Source organism: Chlorocebus sabaeus, chromosome 28, assembly GCF_047675955.1.
Source record: "Chlorocebus sabaeus isolate Y175 chromosome 28, mChlSab1.0.hap1, whole genome shotgun sequence".
In the NCBI taxonomy this organism is placed as follows: domain Eukaryota; kingdom Metazoa; phylum Chordata; class Mammalia; order Primates; family Cercopithecidae; genus Chlorocebus; species Chlorocebus sabaeus.
This window is the reverse complement of record NC_132931.1, coordinates 1651566-1671490: the sequence shown is the minus strand read 5'-3', so window position 1 is coordinate 1671490 and position 19925 is coordinate 1651566. Positions and strand designations below refer to the sequence as shown.

The window sequence follows — 19925 nt, the reverse complement described above, 5'->3', positions numbered from 1 at the left end:
AGCCAGAAATCTGTCATTTTTAGCAGCTAGACAGTGTCTAAGGAACTCATGTTCTTCATAAAGGTCATCATAAAATTATTTTTAGCATAAGAAATGTTTCGACCCTTGCTTTCCCTTTATTGAATGAAATGTTTAGTGGGCTAAGAAATCCAGTAACTCCCATGCTACAAGCAGGACAAGAGAGACACAGTGCAGACAGGAGTGTCCAGATTGCCAAAAAGCGGAATTCCCAAAGACATTTTGTTCATTTAAAATACTTTGATGTCACTAGAGTCTGAGCAGATACAGTGTGATTCATGAAAATCCAGATAACCTGTAGTCTCCTATTGGCCTTTTTTTTACTAAGTGGAATGATTAAACATGTGGTACTAAAAATCAAAGAACACTCCTGAATACGAGTTCATTAATGTAACTGTGAGATCAGCTTACTGTGCTGTTTACCCACTGGTTACTTCTGCTTTCCAAGAGCCTTGGGGAAAGTCAAAAGTATTCATAGATGAGAAAAGGTGAACCAGCTTTTCATGAATTATGGAAAGAGATTTAAAGAAAAAAAATGTCTTGTAAGAGGCAGCTAAGCCTTCTTCACCACACCAACAAGGGCGGGTCTCAGGAGCTGCCCATGCAGCTTGAACCTCACTTTAGTAACTAGAACCACTGGGCTCAGCTCTTTCCCCTAAACCAGCATGTGGAACAAGACCTCATGCTAGATCTTCCTGTGATGCGTAAGTGTGACGGCTGGGTTTTCACGCTGGGTTTTCATGTGTGAGATATGCCTCCCTCAAACCTTGTTACAACACTGGCACGTTGCCTGTTGGATGTGAACAAAGATGAAAAAAAGGCCGCATGCTCATAAGGGTGGAACTTGGCACTGACAGGGTTCAGCTTGGCAGTGCTTGCTGAACACTTCCTGAATCTGGACTTCACTCATTGTGAGAGTCTCACAGAGGTTCTTCAGGTGAAGGTTATTGTCTTTAATTTCTTCTTCTGGAACACGCAGTGTTGCCTTCTCCAAAACATCTGCCGCCTCTAACGAGTCCTTGCAGAAGCCCTGAATGCTGTACATATTTGCCTCCTCCACCAGTTTTTGGCTGCTCTGCTGCGAGCCCTCAGTATCTGCCAATGCTTGCTTATCTTCTTCCACAGCCTCCTTCAGCTGCTCTTCCAACTTGACTTCTTCCATGAGTATCTTGTCTGTAGAGGGAGTATCTGTCCCCCATTTGGTTTGGATCCACGTCCTCTTCCAAGTGCTGGCAACTGTTCTTTTGTTTTGTAGTTGTGTGCAGAACTGAGGAGAAGGCCTGGAGACACTGCCGACACCGGGAGACTGTGTGGCACCAGCCTCACGCATGGAGCCACCATGGCTGCTCCGGGATGATGATTTAAGTTTCCTCTCGCCTGTCACTCTATGCTTCTATGACACGTTTTAAATTATTTTTATTCCTTCAATATAATTATCAAATATATCTTATATCTACTTTTGTTCCTTATGACTTATAGATTCAGAGAGCTCAGAGCTATTTCCACTGCCTCACTTCTCATCCTCAGTGCTTCTAATTTTAAAATTGGGTCCTGGGTTGCTACCCCTACTGAAGTTCTCACAATAATTAAAGCCTATTTGCTGGCTAAAGGTTCTTTATTTTGGGTACATACTTCTGTTCTTCTAACAGTAATTACATGGCAGGGCAAACTACTCCTTGATTAAACATATAGTTTAGAATAGCAGAGTCATTTTAAGGTATAGAAGGACACTTATCTTTCTACTTATTCTGGAAAAGAACATGAGAATTAAGATATAGCCATGTCTTAAATTGTATATTTTTTTGTCCTCATTCAGGTACAAAGCTTTAAGTCCATATAATATAATCAATATCAGATTTTTTTTTTTTTTTTTTTTTGAGACAGGGATTTTTTTGCTCCTGTTGCCCAGGTTGGAGTGCAATGGTGCGACCTTGGCTAAGTGCAACCTTCGCCTCCCAGGTTCAAGTGATTCTCCTGCCTCAGCCACCCTAGCAGCTGGGATTATAGGCACCCACCACCACGCCCAGCTAATTTTTGTATTTTTAGTAGAGACGGGGTTTCACTATGTTGGCGAAGCTGGTCTCCAACTCCTGAGCTCAGGCGATCCACCCATCTTGGCCTCCCAAGTGCTAGGATTACAGGCGTGAGCCACTGTGCCCGGCTCAGTATCAGATTTTTATAGAAGGACTGGCTAGAAAAATAACAGTGAAACAAGCAAAAGGTGGTATGTTGTGCTTAACTGCTTCCTTAGAAAAAACAGCTTATCGGCCAGGCGCGGTGGCTCACGCCTGTAATCCCAGCACTTTGGGAGGCCAAGGCCGGAGGATCACGAGGTCAGGAGATAGGGACCATCCTGGCTAACACAGTGAAAGCCGTCTCCACTAAAAATACAAAAAACTAGCTGGGCGTGGTGGTGGGCGCCTGTAGTCCCAGCTACTCAGGAGTCTAAGGCAGGAGAATGGCGTGAACCCAGGAGGCGGAGTTTGCAGTGAGCCAAGATTGCACCACTGCACTCCAGCCTGGGTGACAGAGTGAAACTCTGTCTCAAAAAAAAAAAAAAAAAAAAAAAAGAGCTTATCAGAATGACTATTAAGAAGTCTTACTGTAGAAACTGAATTGATTGCCATGAATGGAGTATTAAGGGATTAATACAAATTAAAAAAATAAAAATAACTGAATTGAGAAACCCAAAAAATGAGGGGTGTTTTTTGTTTGTTTGTTTTTGAGATGGAGTCTTGTTCTGCTGCCCAGGCTGGAGTGCAGTTGCATGATCGGCTCACTGCAACCTCCACTTTTCAGGATCCAGTGATTCTTCTGCCTCAGCCTCCTGAGTAGCTGGAACTACAGGTGAGCACCACCCTGCCCAGCTAATTTTTGTATTTTTAGTAGAGACAGGGTTTTACCACATTGGCCAGGCTGGTCTTGAAATCCTGACCTCGTGATCCACCCACCTCGACCTCCCAAAGTGCTGAGATTATAGGTGTGAGCAACTGCGTCTGGCCCCGAGTTTATTAAACGCATTAATGCAATATCCAACAAATTAAAGGGTAGGTACTTTGAGGAAGTAGAGCCTGCCCCCTTTAAAAGTAGGACAAGCTACACTTTCAGAATAGGGAAAAAATGTATCTGAGGGATTTATTAACACTTAGCAAGGGCAGGATTTAAATAGGTTGAGCAGCAAAAGAGTTTTTCTAGAAGTTTTATTTACTTTTATTTAATTGCAGTCTAAAGATGTCTTAAAGTGAGCGTTTTCATATAAATAATTTACAGAAAAAAGTTCTTTACAAAGCCACAGATCTCATTCAGTTAGGTAATATGGTTTTCTAGTTATTATGGGAAAGGTTAACACTTAATTGGGTCTCTATAATGCTATAAAATTACCCTCACCACATGAAGCTCTGTACAGATGACAAAGAGAATGTATACCTCTTCATAAGTGACCACATATACTCTTGAATCCTCCTGAATCCATAATCACTCTCAGACCTGTGTGAAGCTTGGTTCTTAAGGTGAGATTCTTAAATTCAAGTTAGGCCAGGCATTGTGGCTCAATCCTGTAATCCCAGCATGCTGGCAGGCCAAGGTGAGGCTATGAGATCATGTGAGGCTACAAGTTCATGACCAGACTGGCCAACAGAGTAACACCCCGTATCTACTAAACATACAAAAAATTAGCTGGGCATGATGGTGCACACCTGTAACCCCAGTTATTCAGGAGGCTGAGGCATCAAAATTGCTTGAACCTGGGAGGCAGAGGCTGTGGTGAGCCGAGATCATGCCACTGCACTACAGCATATGCAACAGAGCAAGACTCCATTAAAAAAAAAACAAAAAAACAATCAGGTCAGGCATGGTGGCTCATTTCTATAATCCCAGGATTTTGGGAGGCTGAGGCAGGCAGACCACTTGAGGTCAGGAGTTCAAGACTAGCTTGGCTAACATGGTGAAATCGTGTCTCTACAAAAAAAAAAAAAAAATTATCTAGGCATGGTGGCACATGCATGCATAATCCCAGCTACTTGGGAGGCTGAGGGAGGACAATCACTGGAACCTGGAAGGTAAAGGTTGCAGTGAGCGGAGATCACACCACTGCACTCCAGCCTTGCCAACAGAGCAAGACTCCTATCTCAAAAAGAAATAATAATAATTCAAGTTATGTTGTACAGATTAGGTTTTAAAAATTAAGCTTTATTAATTTGGCTCAGCAATTTAAATTCTTGCTCTGATGACTTGTAAGAACAGAAAAGTAGCTGATGACAACTGCATTTTCAACATAAAAGGATTCCATGTTAATGACATAGCTGCCTGTCTAATTTGCAATGGAAATATCTTGTTTTAAAGAATGTATAGAGGTACTATAAGAGTATATATGTTTTAACATTAAGTAGCTAGTAAGACTAACAAGAAAGAAAAAAGAGCAAAATAAACAAGCTTCAGAAAAGTATTAGCAAACAACAGTATTTGCTGAATAGCACTGGGCGCCGTGGCTCACACCTGTAATCCCAGCTCTTTGGGAGGACAAGTTGGGAGGATCACCTGAGGTCAGGAGTTCAACACCAGCCTGGGCAACATAGGGAAACCCCGTCTCTACAAAAAATAAAAAACTCAGTCAGACATGGTGGTGTTCGCCAACAGTCCCAGGGAGACTAAGGCAGGAGGATCACTTGAGTCTGGGAGGTCAAGTCTGCAGTGAGCAGTGACTGCACCACTAGGCTCCACTCTAGGTGCAAATACAAAATAAATACAAACCTCCACGCTGCTTCAAAAAAAGAAAGGAAGGAAGGAAAGGAAAGAAAGAAAGACAGATGTGTTGCATAGTAAAGCATTAAACCTCAATACTGCAGTGGGTATGAAAATTATGTAGGTGCTGAAATTTAAATTCTAAAAACAAAAAAAATCTAAGTGTAGACAGATAAAGTGTTTCTTGATAAAGATAAAATGGCTTAAAAATTTTAATGCAGTTCAGAAAAGATGTAATTTTCTAGACTTGACCCATACGCTGAAAAGACTGCTCACTGCTGGCATATACTGGGATTGGAGAAAACAGAAATGATGTGGGAGAAGATATGGGCAAGAGCAGATCATTCTGGATCTCAGAAATTTTAGAAAGAATAATACTGTGGGATGCAGTAGGAACAATTATCCGTTTATGGCAAGGCTGCCAGGGCAGTTTTTAAACAGGTAAGAATGAATTCTCATATTGCATAGGCCCTTAGGATACCATCTGGAAAGTTTAGTTGGTGGTAATAACATTAATTTAAAGGTTTTGAGCAGTTTTGATAAATTGAGTACAAAGGCTATTTTATACTACCACATTCTTCACAATGTCAGAGGAACTGGCCCAAGAAATTTATATGATTACTGATCTGAAGTTAGTTAGGTTAGTTCAGGTGTAAAGAATGTTTATTTACTTAATTTTTTTTTTTTTGAGATGGAGTCTCGCTCAGTCGCCCAGGCTGGAGTGCAGTGGCCGGATCTCAGCTCACGGCAAGCTCCGCCTCCCGGGTTTACGTCATTCTCCTGCCTCAGCCTCCCAAGTAGCTGGGACTACAGGGGCCCGCCACCTCGCCTGGCTAGTTTTTTGTATTTTTTAGTAGAGACGGGGTTTCACGGTGTTAGCCAGGATGGTCTCGATCTCCCGACCTCATGATTCACCCGTCTTGGCCTCCCAAAGTGCTGGGATTACAGGCTTGAGCCACCATGCCCCGCCTTATTTACTTATTTGAAAGGACATTAACTTGTGGCCAAAGGCCAAAAGGGCTTCTCTAGGGACATTCAGTTTAAAAAACATCTCTTTCATATGCAGTATGTGCAGACTTCACACTAAAGATAACTGAGATACATGCATAGGACTTGGCCACCTAACCATGAAACACATAGTATAGAAATGGAAAATAGGTGGCTTAGTGGCTCTTAAAACAGGAGGAATCTGAGGCCATATCCAGGTCTCTGATATAAACTAGTGATGCCTTACAAATAAATATGGTGATATTTGTACCAGTTAATTACCTCTTTACTTTAGTATACTCATTTAGAAGTCTATTAAATTATTATAGAATAAGAACACATCATCACACTTCTAAGGAAAAGAGAAACAACAAATCTGAGTTGCGCAATTTTCTAAAACATATTATGATACAGCATATATGCTATAAGTACTACAGTATACATATGCTAATTTAATATAGCTATCTCATCAACATTTCATGTGGGCTCAAGAAAAAAATAAATACAAAACCTCAGTTTTTAGTTCTGATAAAAATGAAAGATGGTGTCACATGAACTCTGAATTTTTCCATATTAAGGATATCTATCGGGCCGGGCGCGGTGGCTCACGCCTGTAATCCCAGCACTTTGGGAGGCCAAGGCAGGTGGATCACGAGGTCAGGAGATCGAGACCATCCTGGCTAACACAGCGAAACCCCGTCTCTACTAAAAATACAAAAAATTAGCTGGGCGTGGTGGCGGGTGCCTGTAGTCCCAGCTACTTGGGAGGCCGAGGCAGGAGAATGGCGTGAACCCAGGAGACAGAGCTTGCAGTGAGCCGAGATCGCACCATTGCTCCAGCCTGGGCAACAGAGCGAGACTCCATCTCAAAAAAAAAAAAAAAAAATGGATGTCTATCACGGTTCCTAACTTAAGAAAAAAAAAAAAGATCAATGAAAGCTTACTTGTTTTAACTCTAAATGTTTTACTCTAGAGAGAAAAAATACCTAAAGAAAGAGAGCTACTTACTTACACAGTCTAATTACATTTCTGAAGGGTGAGAAAGCAAGCTTTTCTCCTTTACAAGCTGAACTCAGTATCTAAAAAATTTTGACACAGGTCTACTGCTTATTAGCCTAGTGATTGCTGACCCCAGCTAGAATATAGCTGAACAGTTAAACACTCTGCTGCTTTTCTAATTTCCTTTTTCTAAGACTTCCTTACTTCATAGAAAGAACTTTTGGAGCTAATTCTGAGCTTAATGGTTATAGAATGTTACAACAGAATTAATCCCTATTTACAAAATGAATTCCTTTACAGGCAGTCTTATGAATTACTGCCACTGAAATTATGGGTAAAAGTAACAGGTGCGAAAGTCACAAGTTCTACTTGACATTGGCAAAATCTAGCTGTGTAACCTGGACAGGTCACTTATCCTCTTTGGCTCTCAACTTCCTCATCTATAAAACAAAGGGACTGAAACTCCATAGCTGCTAAAGTCCCTTTCATTGTCCCAATTCTATCTGTCCTTTCTCTAACTGAATGAGAAGAATTCTAAATCAAAATACAAAAAACAAAACATAATTCAACAACAACAACCACCACCCTTAAAATTACTGCAACAACCGTTAAAATTACTGCCACCGGCCTGACGATGGTTGCACAGAGTTAAAGGTCGACTATGGCGGTTTATACCGTTTACAAGGTTACAAGTCAAAAAGGCCTGTTACTAAAGCACATCATTCAAGTGGCTTCAATGTCAGATTTCCACACAAAGATGATCCAAACACCACTGAGTTGCAGTGGAAAAGTACTAGCCTGAGAGTCGGGTTTTAGCTTGATTCAGAGGCTTTTCTTAGGTAAGTAATTTAACATCTCTTGGTCTTGATTTTCTCAGGTATAAAATGACAACGTTACACTATATTATCTCTAAGACCTTTCCTCAAACCAAAACTCTGTGTTTCTACATGGTTATTCCCAACCTACCCTTTTGTAATGCATTCCTTCCAAAAACAGCTTGGTCTGTTTATAGATTTCTTGGCCTGTCTTGTGGAAGGTCTTGAGAAATTCTATGAACTCCTTAGACACTCTATCCGTTTCAATGCTGGTTTGCCGGTTTATGGAAGGACTGGGAGCTTTTGCTTCCTGAATTTCTGCTGGGAAAATTAAACATAGTAAGTTTCATGACATAAAAGATCCATTCATGGAATTACTTTAAGTATGTAACTTAAGGTTATTTAAATTATGTTTCATCAAAGTTAAACTTGAATTTAAATCATTTTATGTTTGAATGGTTGGACAAATTTCCTTAAAGTAAACTAAATCTGTTTTACAAGTAGGAAGTATGAGTAGACAAAACTACATTATCTAAAAGATATTCCTACTGAAATAAAAGTTGTTCTATTAGCATTTTCTTTGCCAAAATATATCATGCTTTGATCTATATATTCAATCATGAACACTGAAATGGCACCACTAGGCTTCTCAAAGACTGCTTGAGTTTATAAAACTAGTCAACAAATAGAAAAACAATCAATAGAAGCACTGAAATGTCAGATGACTTATAAATGTTAGACAACCTTTCCAAATCCCATTTTACTTGACAAAAAGGCAAAGGTTAATGTGTTTATGTGGAGACTCACAATTATTTACCCACCATTTCGTTGGTGAGTCATACTGATCAAAGTGAAAGAATGCATCCGAAGTGTTAATAGCATGATGAACACGACAAAACACACAATGAAGAGACAAGGGAAACATGCACCATACTATCTGATCAGCTGGGCAGACAACTCTTTCCCCTCTTCAAATAAACACACTGAAAGGAAAATGGGACATTTACACAAGAGAGATAAGGATGTTGTAACAGGCAGTACGTGCTTTTAGAAAGTACGAACTACCACTTGGTCTCTGATCACATTCTAAACCTCCTGATTTTGAACTATGCTCTCTAATGTTTATAAGGAATTTAAGTTCCCCATATCCCAATGATTTCCTAAAAAGAAAAATAATTTTTTAAAAAAGTACGTTTTATTTTTTTTTGAGATGAAGTCTTGCTTTGCCACCCAGGCTGGAGTGCAGTGGCATGATCTCAGCTCACTGCAACCTCCACCTCCCAGGTTCAAGCAATTCTCCTACCGAGCTACTCAGTCTCCAAGTAGCTGCTCTCTCTACAAAAAGTAAGAACATTAGCCAGGCATGGTAGTGCATACCTATAGTGCCAGCTATTTGGGGGGGCTGAAGCAGGAGGATCGCTTGAGCCAAGGAGTTTGACACTGCAGTGAGTTATGAGATCGCCCTACTGCACTCCAGCCTGGGCGACAGAATGAGACCTTGTCTTTTCAAAAAAAAAAAAAAAAGTAAGGTATGTACACTGTGCTGTTTTATGTAAAATGGGGTAGTGGGATAAGAATATATGTGTTTATAACTCAGAATAAAAGCACAAAAGGATACACAAGAAAGTAATAACAAAAGTTGTCTGAAAGTGGGAGAAACAAAGCAGTGGTGCTTAGGAACTAGATGGGCAAGAGACAAACTAGAAACGAAACTTCTGACCATACCTGTTAGCGCCATTTGGATATACTACCTATTTTTTAAGCACATAAATAAATCATGTACAATCTAATTCAAAACAAAAAAGGGAACATCTTTTCTAAAGTATTTTTTTAAATAAATCATGTACAATCTAATTCAAAACAAAAAAGGGAACATCTTTTCTAAAGTATTTTTTATCTCAATTGAAAACCAAAGATTGTGCTGACATCGGTATGATTAGAAAAAAATTCTTTAGTGTTTGGAAGTGAATCCTCCTCTGTCTGATAATTCCGCTTCTAGTCATGATGGAAAACTCTGATCGCATCAGGTTTACCTACTATCTTAACAATTGGAAGGTCAGACAAATATATGAACGAAAGGTTTTCAGACACTGGATGACAGGCAAACAGCAGATTAACTCCTGAAAGAAGGAAAACAAACACAGTCTGTCCTAGAGTGTCCCAGCTCACTGCTGGGAGAGTTTTAAAGTCTTGGCACAGGGAGCGGCCACTCAAACAGAGCATAGCTGACTTGCTGAATTGAGGAGACAGCATTTGGAGTTCTGGGAGGCCAATGTGACCAGAATTTGCAAGGCAAAATATGCAAATGCTATGGAGGGGAGAGGGCTACACAGAAAAAGCTCCAGGTAACTGCAGAGGGTTCCCTTGAGTGTGGCTGAGTACTGCACATGCATATGAGGAAATTACCCAAGATGAGAGAAAGAACCACCAAGTAACATGTAGAACCACAGCACAAAGGACGGGAGGAAGAAATATAAGAATCCTGTTTAGGGAGGGGAACATCATACACTGGGGCCTGCTGGGTGGTGGGGGACAAGCGGAGGGATAACATTAGGAGAAATACCTAATGTAGGTGACAGGTTGATGGGTGCAGCAAACCACCAGGGCATGCATATACCTATGTAACAAAACTGCACGTTCTGCACATGTAACCCAGAACTTAAAAGTATAATAAAAATATATAACAAATTACATGTAAAAAATTCCATTTAAGATTCTTTTCTGTAAAGTGGTATAATACTATCGTTTTAAATTTTTTCTTTTTTCTGTAAAGTGGTATAATATTACTTGAAGGTAGATGATAAGTTAAAGATGTATTCTGTAAACCCCAGAACAACCAGTAACAGAACAAAGAGGTATAGCTAACAAGCTGATAGTGGAGATAAAGGTGTGGTCATAAAGAAGGCAAGAAAAGAGGAGAAAAGGAACTAAGACAAGATGAGATAAACACAAAGAGCAAGATGGCAGGGGTAAACTTTCCCTTATCAAAAATCACATTAAATATATGTGCTATAAACAGTCTGATTAAATGTCAGAGATTATCAGATTAGATTAAAAAACAAGACCCCATTTCATGTTGTCTGTAAGAAATTAACTTTAAATATAAAGATACAAACATGTTAAAAACTAATGAAAGGGAAAGGATACTCTGAAACAATGAAAAAGAGCTTAAGTGGTTACACCAATGTTAGACAAAGTAAACTTAAGAACATGGACCATACTGGCCGGGAGCAGTGGCTCATGCCTGTAATCCCAGCACTTTGGGAGGCCAAGGCAGGCAGATGACAAGGTCAGGAGATCAAGACCATCCTGGCTAACATGATGAAACCCCGTCTCTACTAAAAATACAAAAAATTAGCCGGGCATGGTGGTGGGCGCCTGCAGTCCCAGCTACTCGGGAGGCTGAGGCAGGAGAATGGCGTGAACCCGGGAGGCAGAGCTTGCAGTGAGCTGAGATCTTGCCACTGCACTCCAGCCTGGGCAACAGAGCAAGAGTCCGTCTCAAAAAAAAAAAAAAAAAAGAACATGGACCATATTACCAAGAACAAAAGGGCATCTCATCATAAAAAAGGGGTTCATTTTTCCAGAAGACACAGCAATCCTAAATATGTATATACTAATAACACTGCTTCAAAACACAAAAAACAAAATCTGACAGAACTGAAAGGAGAAACAAATTTGGACATTTCAATATTCCTCACTCAGTAATTGACAGAAAGGTGATTTTTAAAAAGTCACTAAAGACAGAAGACTTGAACAATGCAATGCTATCAACCAATTTGACCTATCTGACTCTGACAGAACACTCAACCCAATAAAAACATAATACATATTCCATCTGACAAAATAATAATGGTAGTAACTTACATATAGATAATGTCTATTAAGCACTAAGTACTTTTACAATGCTATTTTGTATAATCCTCACAAGTCTATCGGGTTATACACTTATGATATTTACAAATGAGGAAGCTGAGGCTTGAATATGTTAAGTAACTTGAATAACGTTGCAGTCACTTATACAGTAAAGACTGGAATTTGAACCCAGCTCTGTGCGCTTAAATCCAAGGCCTGAGCTGTTGACTATGCTGCAATTACCTCAGTAAGCCAAAGAGAGGACTGAAGACTCTTCAGAAGAACACCAATCCCTCTGACTTTGGAGGTCTGTAGGCCAGTCAAAGACAGGAAAACCCTACTCATTTCCTTTATTGCTTTGCTTACAATATGCTTCCCTCCCACATATACTTATCCAATGAGACACTTCTACTTTAAAAAAAAAAAAAAATCCCCTTTTAAAATGTAAATGAGGATTAATTCTATTAGCTAGTTACGATCATACAAGTTACTAAAATCAACACTTGGTTGTTTTTCTCTAAGCTTCCTAAAAATTAACCCCTACTAAGAGGCTAGAAGTTTGGATTAGAGAGGGGAAAGTGAGAGACGGTTCAGGTGTTCGGTACACAGGGAGGACGTGAGTTATGTCTGAACAGCCAAATAGGGATTCAATGTGTAAGGTGAAAGAAGTGAAGAAGAAGAAAATATGGAAAAGAACAATGTCACCCACATTACAGTTTATAGTTTTGGCTAGGGCTCAAATGGCAAGTGCTTGCTCTTCAACTTAAAGTCACCTTGTGTTTTTGGTTTCTTTTTAAATCAGGGTCTCACTTTGTCACCCAGGCTGGAGTACAGTTGCATGAACACAGCACACTGCAGCCTCAACCTCCCAGGCTCAAACGATCCTCTCACCTCAGCCTCCTAAGCAGTTGGGGCTACAGGCACTAGCCCAGCTATTTTTTAATTTTTTTTTTTTTTTTTAAGAGATGAGGATCTCACATTGTTGCTCAGGCTGCAGTGCAGTGGTATGATCTCGGCTCACTGCAATCTCCACCTCCGGGTTCAAACAATTTTCCTGCCTCAGCCTCCCAAGTAGCTGGGATTGCAGGCACACGCCACCACCTCTGGCTAATTTTTGTATTTTTAGTAGAGACAGGGTTTCACCATGTTGGCCAGGCTGGTCTCGAACTCCCGACCTTAGATGATCCACCTCTCCCGGCCTCCCAAAGTGCTGAGATTACAGGCATGAGCCCCTGCACCAGCATATTTCTCTATTTTACTAAATTAACACAAGGATTATGATTTTTGTTCAATCAGTTTTACTTCATTTATTGTTATTTATTGATTTCTTCATTTTATTTTATTTTATTTATTTTTTAAGACAGAGTCTCGCTTTGTTGCCCAGGCTGGAGTGGCACGATCTCAGTTCACTGCAATCTCTACCTCCCAGGTTGAAGCGATTCTCTTTTTTGTTGTTGTTGTTGAGACGGAGTCTCACTCTGTCGCCCAGGCTGGAGTGCAGTGGCAAGATCTCAGCTCACTGCGAGCTCCGCCTCCCGGGTTCACGCCATTCTCCTGCCCCAGCCTCCCGAGTAGCTGGGACTACAGTTGCCGGCCACCACGCCTGGCTAATTTTTTGTGTTTTTAGTAGAGATGGGGTTTCACCATGTTAGCCAGAATGGTCTCGATCTCCTGACCTCGTGATCCCCCTGCCTCGGCCTCGGAAAGTGCTGGGATTACAGGCGTGAGCCACCGCGCCAGGCCTCAAGCGATTCTCTTGACTTTGCCTCCCAAGTAGCTGGGATTACAGGCGCTCACCTCCACACCTGCCTAATTTTGGTATTTTTAGTAGAGATGGGGTTGCGCCATGTTGGCCAGACTGGTCTCAAACTCCCGACCTTAGGTGATCTGCCCGCCTCGGACTCTCAAAGTGCTGGGATTACAGGCGTGAGCCACCGTGCCCGGCCTTATTGTCCTTATTTATTTGGACATTCAAATTATCCCAGACTTGGTCAGTGGAAACCCCTCCAAGCTGGCTTCTGGATCTTCTGAAATGTCCTCAAAATATTGAAGGGGCCTTTTTTCCCTGCCCCAGTCCCAGAATCAGTCATTTCTCCAAGAAGCCCTGGTTCACTTTAAAGAATAATAGTATTTAGAGTCTAAGGTCTGGGTGGTATTGGTATTTTTTTTTTTTTGAGACGGAGTCTGGCTCTGTTGCCCAGGCTGGAGTGCAGTGGCGTGGTCTCGGCTCACTGCAAGCTCCACCTCCCGGGTTCACGCCATTCTCCTGCCTCAGCCTCCCGAGTAGCTGGGACTACAGGGGCCCGCCACCACGTCCGGCTAATTTTTTGTATTTTTAGTAGAGACGGGGTTTCACCGGGTTAGCCAGGATGGTCTCGATCTCCTGACCTCGTGATCCACCTGCCTCAGCCTCCCAAAGTGCTGGGATTACAGGTGTGAGCCACCACACCCAGCCAGTATTGGTATTTTAACTCTAAAAAAGAAAAGATATGCTTTGTAGGACCACTGTCTTCAGATCCATTCGTGAAAGAGGTACATAAGATGATACTTGGGATGACAAGATTATAGGAGTTCTGAAAGAAAAGGGCACTTTGGAATGTATAAGCAAGTATCTCAGCTTGGCCAACCACTGTGACTTCCTCTACACAGCTCACTCACCCTGACTGTGCAGACTAAAACACTGTAACTGAGTCTTTACAGTCAAGATATTCCATGTACTTTCTCTGAAGGCGTATCCAACTCTACAAGAATGTGAAAATATCTTCAAATTCCGTAGAAGGTTATTTGTATTTTGTCTGCTACCAAGTTCTTATGTATGGCATAAAAGCTTTCCTTTATGCTACTAATAGAAACAAGTAAAATACCAAGAGCAAGGGCATCACAGACTAAAGAAGATCAAGAATACGGAATACAAAAAATCTGTTTCTAGTCTAGACCCAATACATTAAAACTGCACTCAGGCTAACCTTATCCACACACAATGGCCAAAGAAGTAATCAGTGTGAAATGCAAAATTTACCTGGCTAAGTTATATTAAGTGGTCTGTGAAACAAAGACATAATGGAATCTTCTTTTCTAACATGAATTTTTAAAATACTTTACGGTCTTTATCCCCAAAAGCTTTCTACAGACAACAAGCAACTAAAGAACAAAATATCTAAAGTACAAATCTAACATTCAAAAAGATGGGGGGCGGTGGGGAGACAAGAACAAAAGTAAAAACCATTCTGCATACATATTTTTTAAAACAAAATTCACTTGGATTCTTTCTTTTTTAATTAATTACTTTTTTTAATGTTGGTGTCTCACTCTGATGCCCAGGCTGGAATACAGTGGCACAATCACAGCTCACTGAAGCCACTAACTCCTGAGCTCATGTAATCCTCCTACCTTAGTCTTGCAAATAGCTGGGATTATAGGTAGGTACAAGCCACGGCACCCAGCTCCAGAATTGTTTCTTTTTAAAGTACAGACTCTGTACTAAATTGTAAATCTTCTTTCCATAGTATAATGCACACTGTACAGAGGCTTTTGGGCCACAGGTTTTTAAAACCACCAAGGAGAGTCAGTGAATATAAATGACGATTATGTACTTAAGTAACAGAAATTTCATATATATATTATTTATGATATATATTAAATAACCTGAGTTTCTGAAGTATACACATTGGATAAAGGAATATAATGGAAAAATATAGACCCAGGAATTAGGAGACCCAAGATCTCATACACAAACTCATTGTGCAACCTTGGGTAAATTAGTTAACCTTTATGGACTTTCATACTGTCACCTGCAAAATGAGGCTGTTAGAGCTGATAATTTTATAATTTTTAAAATTATTTTATCTGCTATAAATACTTATTTCACTACATATCATCAAGAAACAGACCTTAAGCTAAATAGGAATGAGTGGTCTTAATAGTAAATGCCCTTGCGCTCCCTGCAAGATTATTGTATCAGAAGAATAACTTGCATTTTAAAACAGCTAACACTTACTGGAAATCTACTGTGTGTGTCAGGCACTGTGCTAAGCTCTTTACGCACATTAACTCACTGAACCCTCATCACATGCCTCTGGTAGGTATTACTGTCCCTCACTGTTGACAGGACTCGGAGTCGTTAGTACACCCAGGGTCACAAAGCTGGTAAATGACAAAGTTAGGACTCAAACTAGGGGTGATTCCAAAGTCACCTTACTATCTGTCTATTCCACCTTCTAATAAATAAATCATGAGCCCAATACATTCTTATTTAATCTCTGGCAGGAACTAATTTTTTTCCTCGTTTTTCGTAGAGACAAAATTGCTACAACTGGCAACCAACCAAGAAACAACTTCAAATTCATCATATAATCCATCTTTTTTCTTTTCTTTCCTTTTTTTAGACAGGATCTTGCTCTGTCACCCAGGCTGGAGTGCAATGGCACCATTTTGGCTCACTGCAACCTCCACCTCCTGGGTTCAAATGATTCTCCTGCCTCAGCCTCCTGGCCTCAGCTGGGACTACAGGCACATGCCACTGTGCCTGGATTATTTTTCTATTTTTTGTAGAGACGGGGTTTTCTATTTTTTGTAGAGATGGGGTTTTATGTTGCCCAGGCTGGTCTCAAAAACTCCTGAGCTCAGGAAATCCATCTGTCCTGGCCTCCCAAAGTGCTGAGATTATAGGCTTGAGCTACCGCACCAGGCCTGGTATCCATGTCTTAAAGAGAAGTGTGTTTTTGGTTATGAGCAATATTTCCTTTTAATAAAACAAAAGGAAACAGCAAAAGTCACAAAACCTAGAAGACCGGCAAGGATCTTAAGGGGTAACACTATCTTATTTTTCATTCCGTTGCCTCCAGGAGAGAAGACCTCATTACAATTACCCCAGGGTAGGAACTGGGGAGCAAGTGAGGGGGCTCCCAGAGAACAGGTCTTCTGACAGCATCAGTGGTGGTTCCCAGTCTCCCTCATTATTTCACATTGACTGCATAACTCTGAGTAACAACATACATTTTCAGAGACTGAGGCCTGACAACAAAGATTCTTTCCTGCTTCACGTTGGGCCACTTCAACTGGCTAGGCTGCTCAATCGTAGAACAACTGTGACTTAAGTGACAATCCTCTTGCTAGTTACATGGCATTTTAAGAAGCAGGGTGAATATGATCACCTACATACAAATCCATGCACTGGAAAATAACTACTACGGCTCACTCTCATCCCCCCAGGAGCCCAACGTGGGCCTTTTCCTATATTTTCTCAATACACTTTTCTCAAGACACAAGTTGTCTCTCAAATAAGCTCTCGAGCAGAAAATCTCTCTCAGATGACTTTCAAGCCTAGAAATCACCATTTCTGACAAGCTGTGAACAATGAGGGTATTACACCACAGAACAAACCAGGATCCACAAATAAAGACACAAAAAAACAAAACATCCAAAGAGATAAAGTCATTTGGATGGGGATGAATTTCATAAACAAAACTACTTATTTCAATTCTCTTTATTCCTCCTATAAACAAATTTCTCTAAAACACAATGTCTTTCAACCAAAGAGAGTATTGGTTTCATATATTGTCTGACCCTCAAACCCACTTTCAGTCTCAAATCTGAGCTGATATTCTCAAAAAGTTGACAGAAATTACAAAGCTGAGCCTGTGAGCATTGTGGATCTACTCTGTGTCTCACTCAGGCAGAGAAGAAAAAAAGAGTATCAGAACATTACCCTTCTTTGATCCGACCCTGGAAGACGCACTGAAGAATTTCTTCACTGTGGTAACCTTACGGGTCTTCTCGTTGGTTTTCTTTTCTTCAAACTTGGAGAATGTGAGGGATTGGGCCCCTTGGCTGCTCTGACTGCTGGCAAAGGCCTCTTCTTCCTCCCGCTGGAGTCTGCAATTCAAGAAAGGATTAGAATGATCTAGATATTCTTCAAGGTTTCTCTTTATCTGAAGGTTATTACTGCATTAATTCAGGAGGATCTAAAGATTTTAGAACTAGAGACTAAATATACCAAATCAGCCTGAGGTCTCACATAGCTACAGGATGGGCTGCTCTTCATGCACTACAGATTTCAAATGGGATCTTCTCATGCTCATTCAGCAACTGCTCTAGGGCTACATGAAAGAAATCAAGTCTAGTCCTTTTCCCTAACAAGCTCAAGGCTGGAACAGAGAAAAAGGTAAGTAAACAAATGCTACATAATGGGACAGCTGCTACATTAGAGAGTAAACATTGAGTGCTGTGAGAACACAGGAAAGAACAACTCAATCTGCTGGGGGAGTCTGTTGGGGCCTTACCACAGTGATGTTTGGGCTGGGTCTTAAAGGATAAATAGGATCCTTTTTTTTGGGTTGTTTTTGAGACAGAGTGTCACTCCATCGCCCAGGCTGAGGTGAGATGGTACGATCTCGGCTCATTACAACCTCTGCCTCCTGAGTTCAAGCGATTCTCACGCCTCAGCCTTCCAAGTTATTGAGACTACAGGCATACACCACCACGCCTGACTAATAAGGCCGAATAGTATTCTAAGTGAAAGGATATTCCAAGAAGGAGGAACTACAAATGTGCAAGCCTGTGGTTTGCTTCACAACAAGCTGAATGTAGCCAGAGCACTGGGTGTGTAATGAATGGTGATGCTGGATACACAGTAAGGCACCAGAGGGTAAGGAATCTTGATTGCTAAGCCCACATTCTGGATTTCATCATGTGGTGGGGAAGCAAGAAAGACTGTAAATCCAAGAAGTTATCGTTGTCAGATCTGTGCTTTAGAAAGATCATGCAGGTAGCTGTGTGAACAACTTGAAGGGTAGAGAAACTAGAGACAGGGACAAGAAGTAAGAGTATATTACAAAGGTTTAAGTAAAAGAAAATAAGTACCTGGAAAATAGGAGTAGAAAAGGTAAAATTCAAAAGCCTTTTCTGAGTTGGAAGAAACAAAACTTGGTCAAGTTGTAGGTAGCAAGGGAGATGAAGGAGAAATTAAGAATGAAACCAAGATTTTTTAGCTAACTTGGTAAATAGTGATGCCATTAATTGAATCAGAAGGGTTAGGAGGAAAATGTTCAGAATGGGGAGAATAATAAATAAAAGCAATAAATTTGGCTTTGGATTAGCTGCATGTGAACCACCTGTATTAATTCCCAAACACAGGTCAGGTGCGGTAGCTCATGCCTGTAATCCCAGCGCGGGGAGGCTAAGGTGGCCAGATCACTTGAGCTCAGGAGTTTGAGACTAGCCTGGACAACATGGTGAAACCCTGTCTGTACATAAAATATAAAAATTAGCTGGGTGTGGTGGCATACTTCTGTAGTCCTAGCTACTTGGGAGGCTGAAGCAGGAGGATCACTTGAGCCCAGGAAACTGAGGTTGCAGTGAGTCAAGACTACACCACTGCACTCCAGCCAGGGTGACAGAGCAAGACCCTGTCTCAAAACAAACAAACAAAAACAACACAAGCACTATCTAAAAGATAATGATTTTCCAAGTGTGATTCCCCAGACAGCAGCAGCAGCATCACCAGGCAACTTGTTAGAAATGGAAATTATCTGGTCTTACTCTCAAGCTACTAAGATCAGAGACTCTGAGGGTAAGGTCCAGCAGTCACTGCTTTTACAAACTTTCCAAGTGATTTAGCAGGGTCACAATTAAAAGCAGTAAGAAATAGAACAAAAGTCACAGGTGGAGGTGCTAAGCCTGAGGATGGAATCAGGACACCTCTTTCTTTGGGACAGACAATAAGTTAATATAAAGGTATTAGTACATTTTTATGTGGCGAGGGGATGAAGCTGACAGAGTTCGTGCCTAGTGGCCTCTACTCTGTTTTTGAAACAGGATCTGCTACTGACAGCATCAGACATGCAGGGGAAACCCTGAGGAGATCATTCATGTTCTGGGCTAAAATTTTCTCTCTTTGATTGACAACAGTCACTGAAAGCAATGTGTGATTTCTAATTCTCTGCGTTCACCACAGATGTCAGCAAAGTAGTCACTCAACAAATATTGGCTGACTGGATGAAAAAACAAAAAACTAGCTAGAGGAGTTGGAAGAATTCCATTTGACTCTCTTCTGTTGAAGCAGTTTTAGAATTTCTAGAATGCTCTGGCAAAGAGCATTTTATTAGTTACTATGCTCACTAGCCTTCCCATCATTTATTTATTTATTTATTTATTTATTTATTTATTTATTTATTTATTTTTTGAGGCAGAGTCTCACTCTGTCTCCCAGGCTGGAGTGCAGTGGCACGATCTCAGCTCACTGCAACCTCCAACACCTGGGTTCAAGCAATTCTCCTGCCTCAGCCTCCTGATTAGCTGGGATAACAAATGTGCACCACCACACCCAACAAACTTTTTAAATATTTTTAGTAGAGACTAGGTTTCACCATGTTGGTCAGGCTGGTCTCAAACTCCTAACCTCAGGTGATCCTCCTGCCTCAGCCTCCCAAAGTGCTAGAATTAGAGGCGTGAGTCACTGCACCCGGCTCATCATTTAATTTTTAATTTTTAACATCATTATTTTTCTGGATA

At 40.9% G+C, this 19925-nt stretch overlaps 1 protein-coding gene and 1 pseudogene across 7 annotated transcripts in view; one reads left to right on the top strand and one right to left on the bottom strand.

Moving 5' to 3' along the window:
• Window positions 1-19925, bottom strand: part of RABGEF1 (RAB guanine nucleotide exchange factor 1) — a 78822-nt gene that overhangs the window by 27208 nt on the left and 31689 nt on the right. For 4 of the 7 annotated variants that reach the window (XM_073012650.1, XM_073012651.1, XM_073012655.1 and 1 more), the window contains 2 exons: window positions 17122-17288; window positions 7711-7880 (listed from right to left, as the gene is read on the bottom strand). In XM_073012650.1, the coding sequence (XP_072868751.1) occupies window positions 7711-7880; window positions 17122-17288 (337 nt within the window). The remainder of the gene's footprint in view (window positions 1-7710; window positions 7881-17121; window positions 17289-19925) is intronic. The other 3 variants (XM_073012653.1, XM_073012654.1, XM_073012656.1) reach the window with 1 other exon arrangement.
• LOC119621412 (small nucleolar RNA U13) lies at window positions 708-818 on the top strand (annotated as a pseudogene).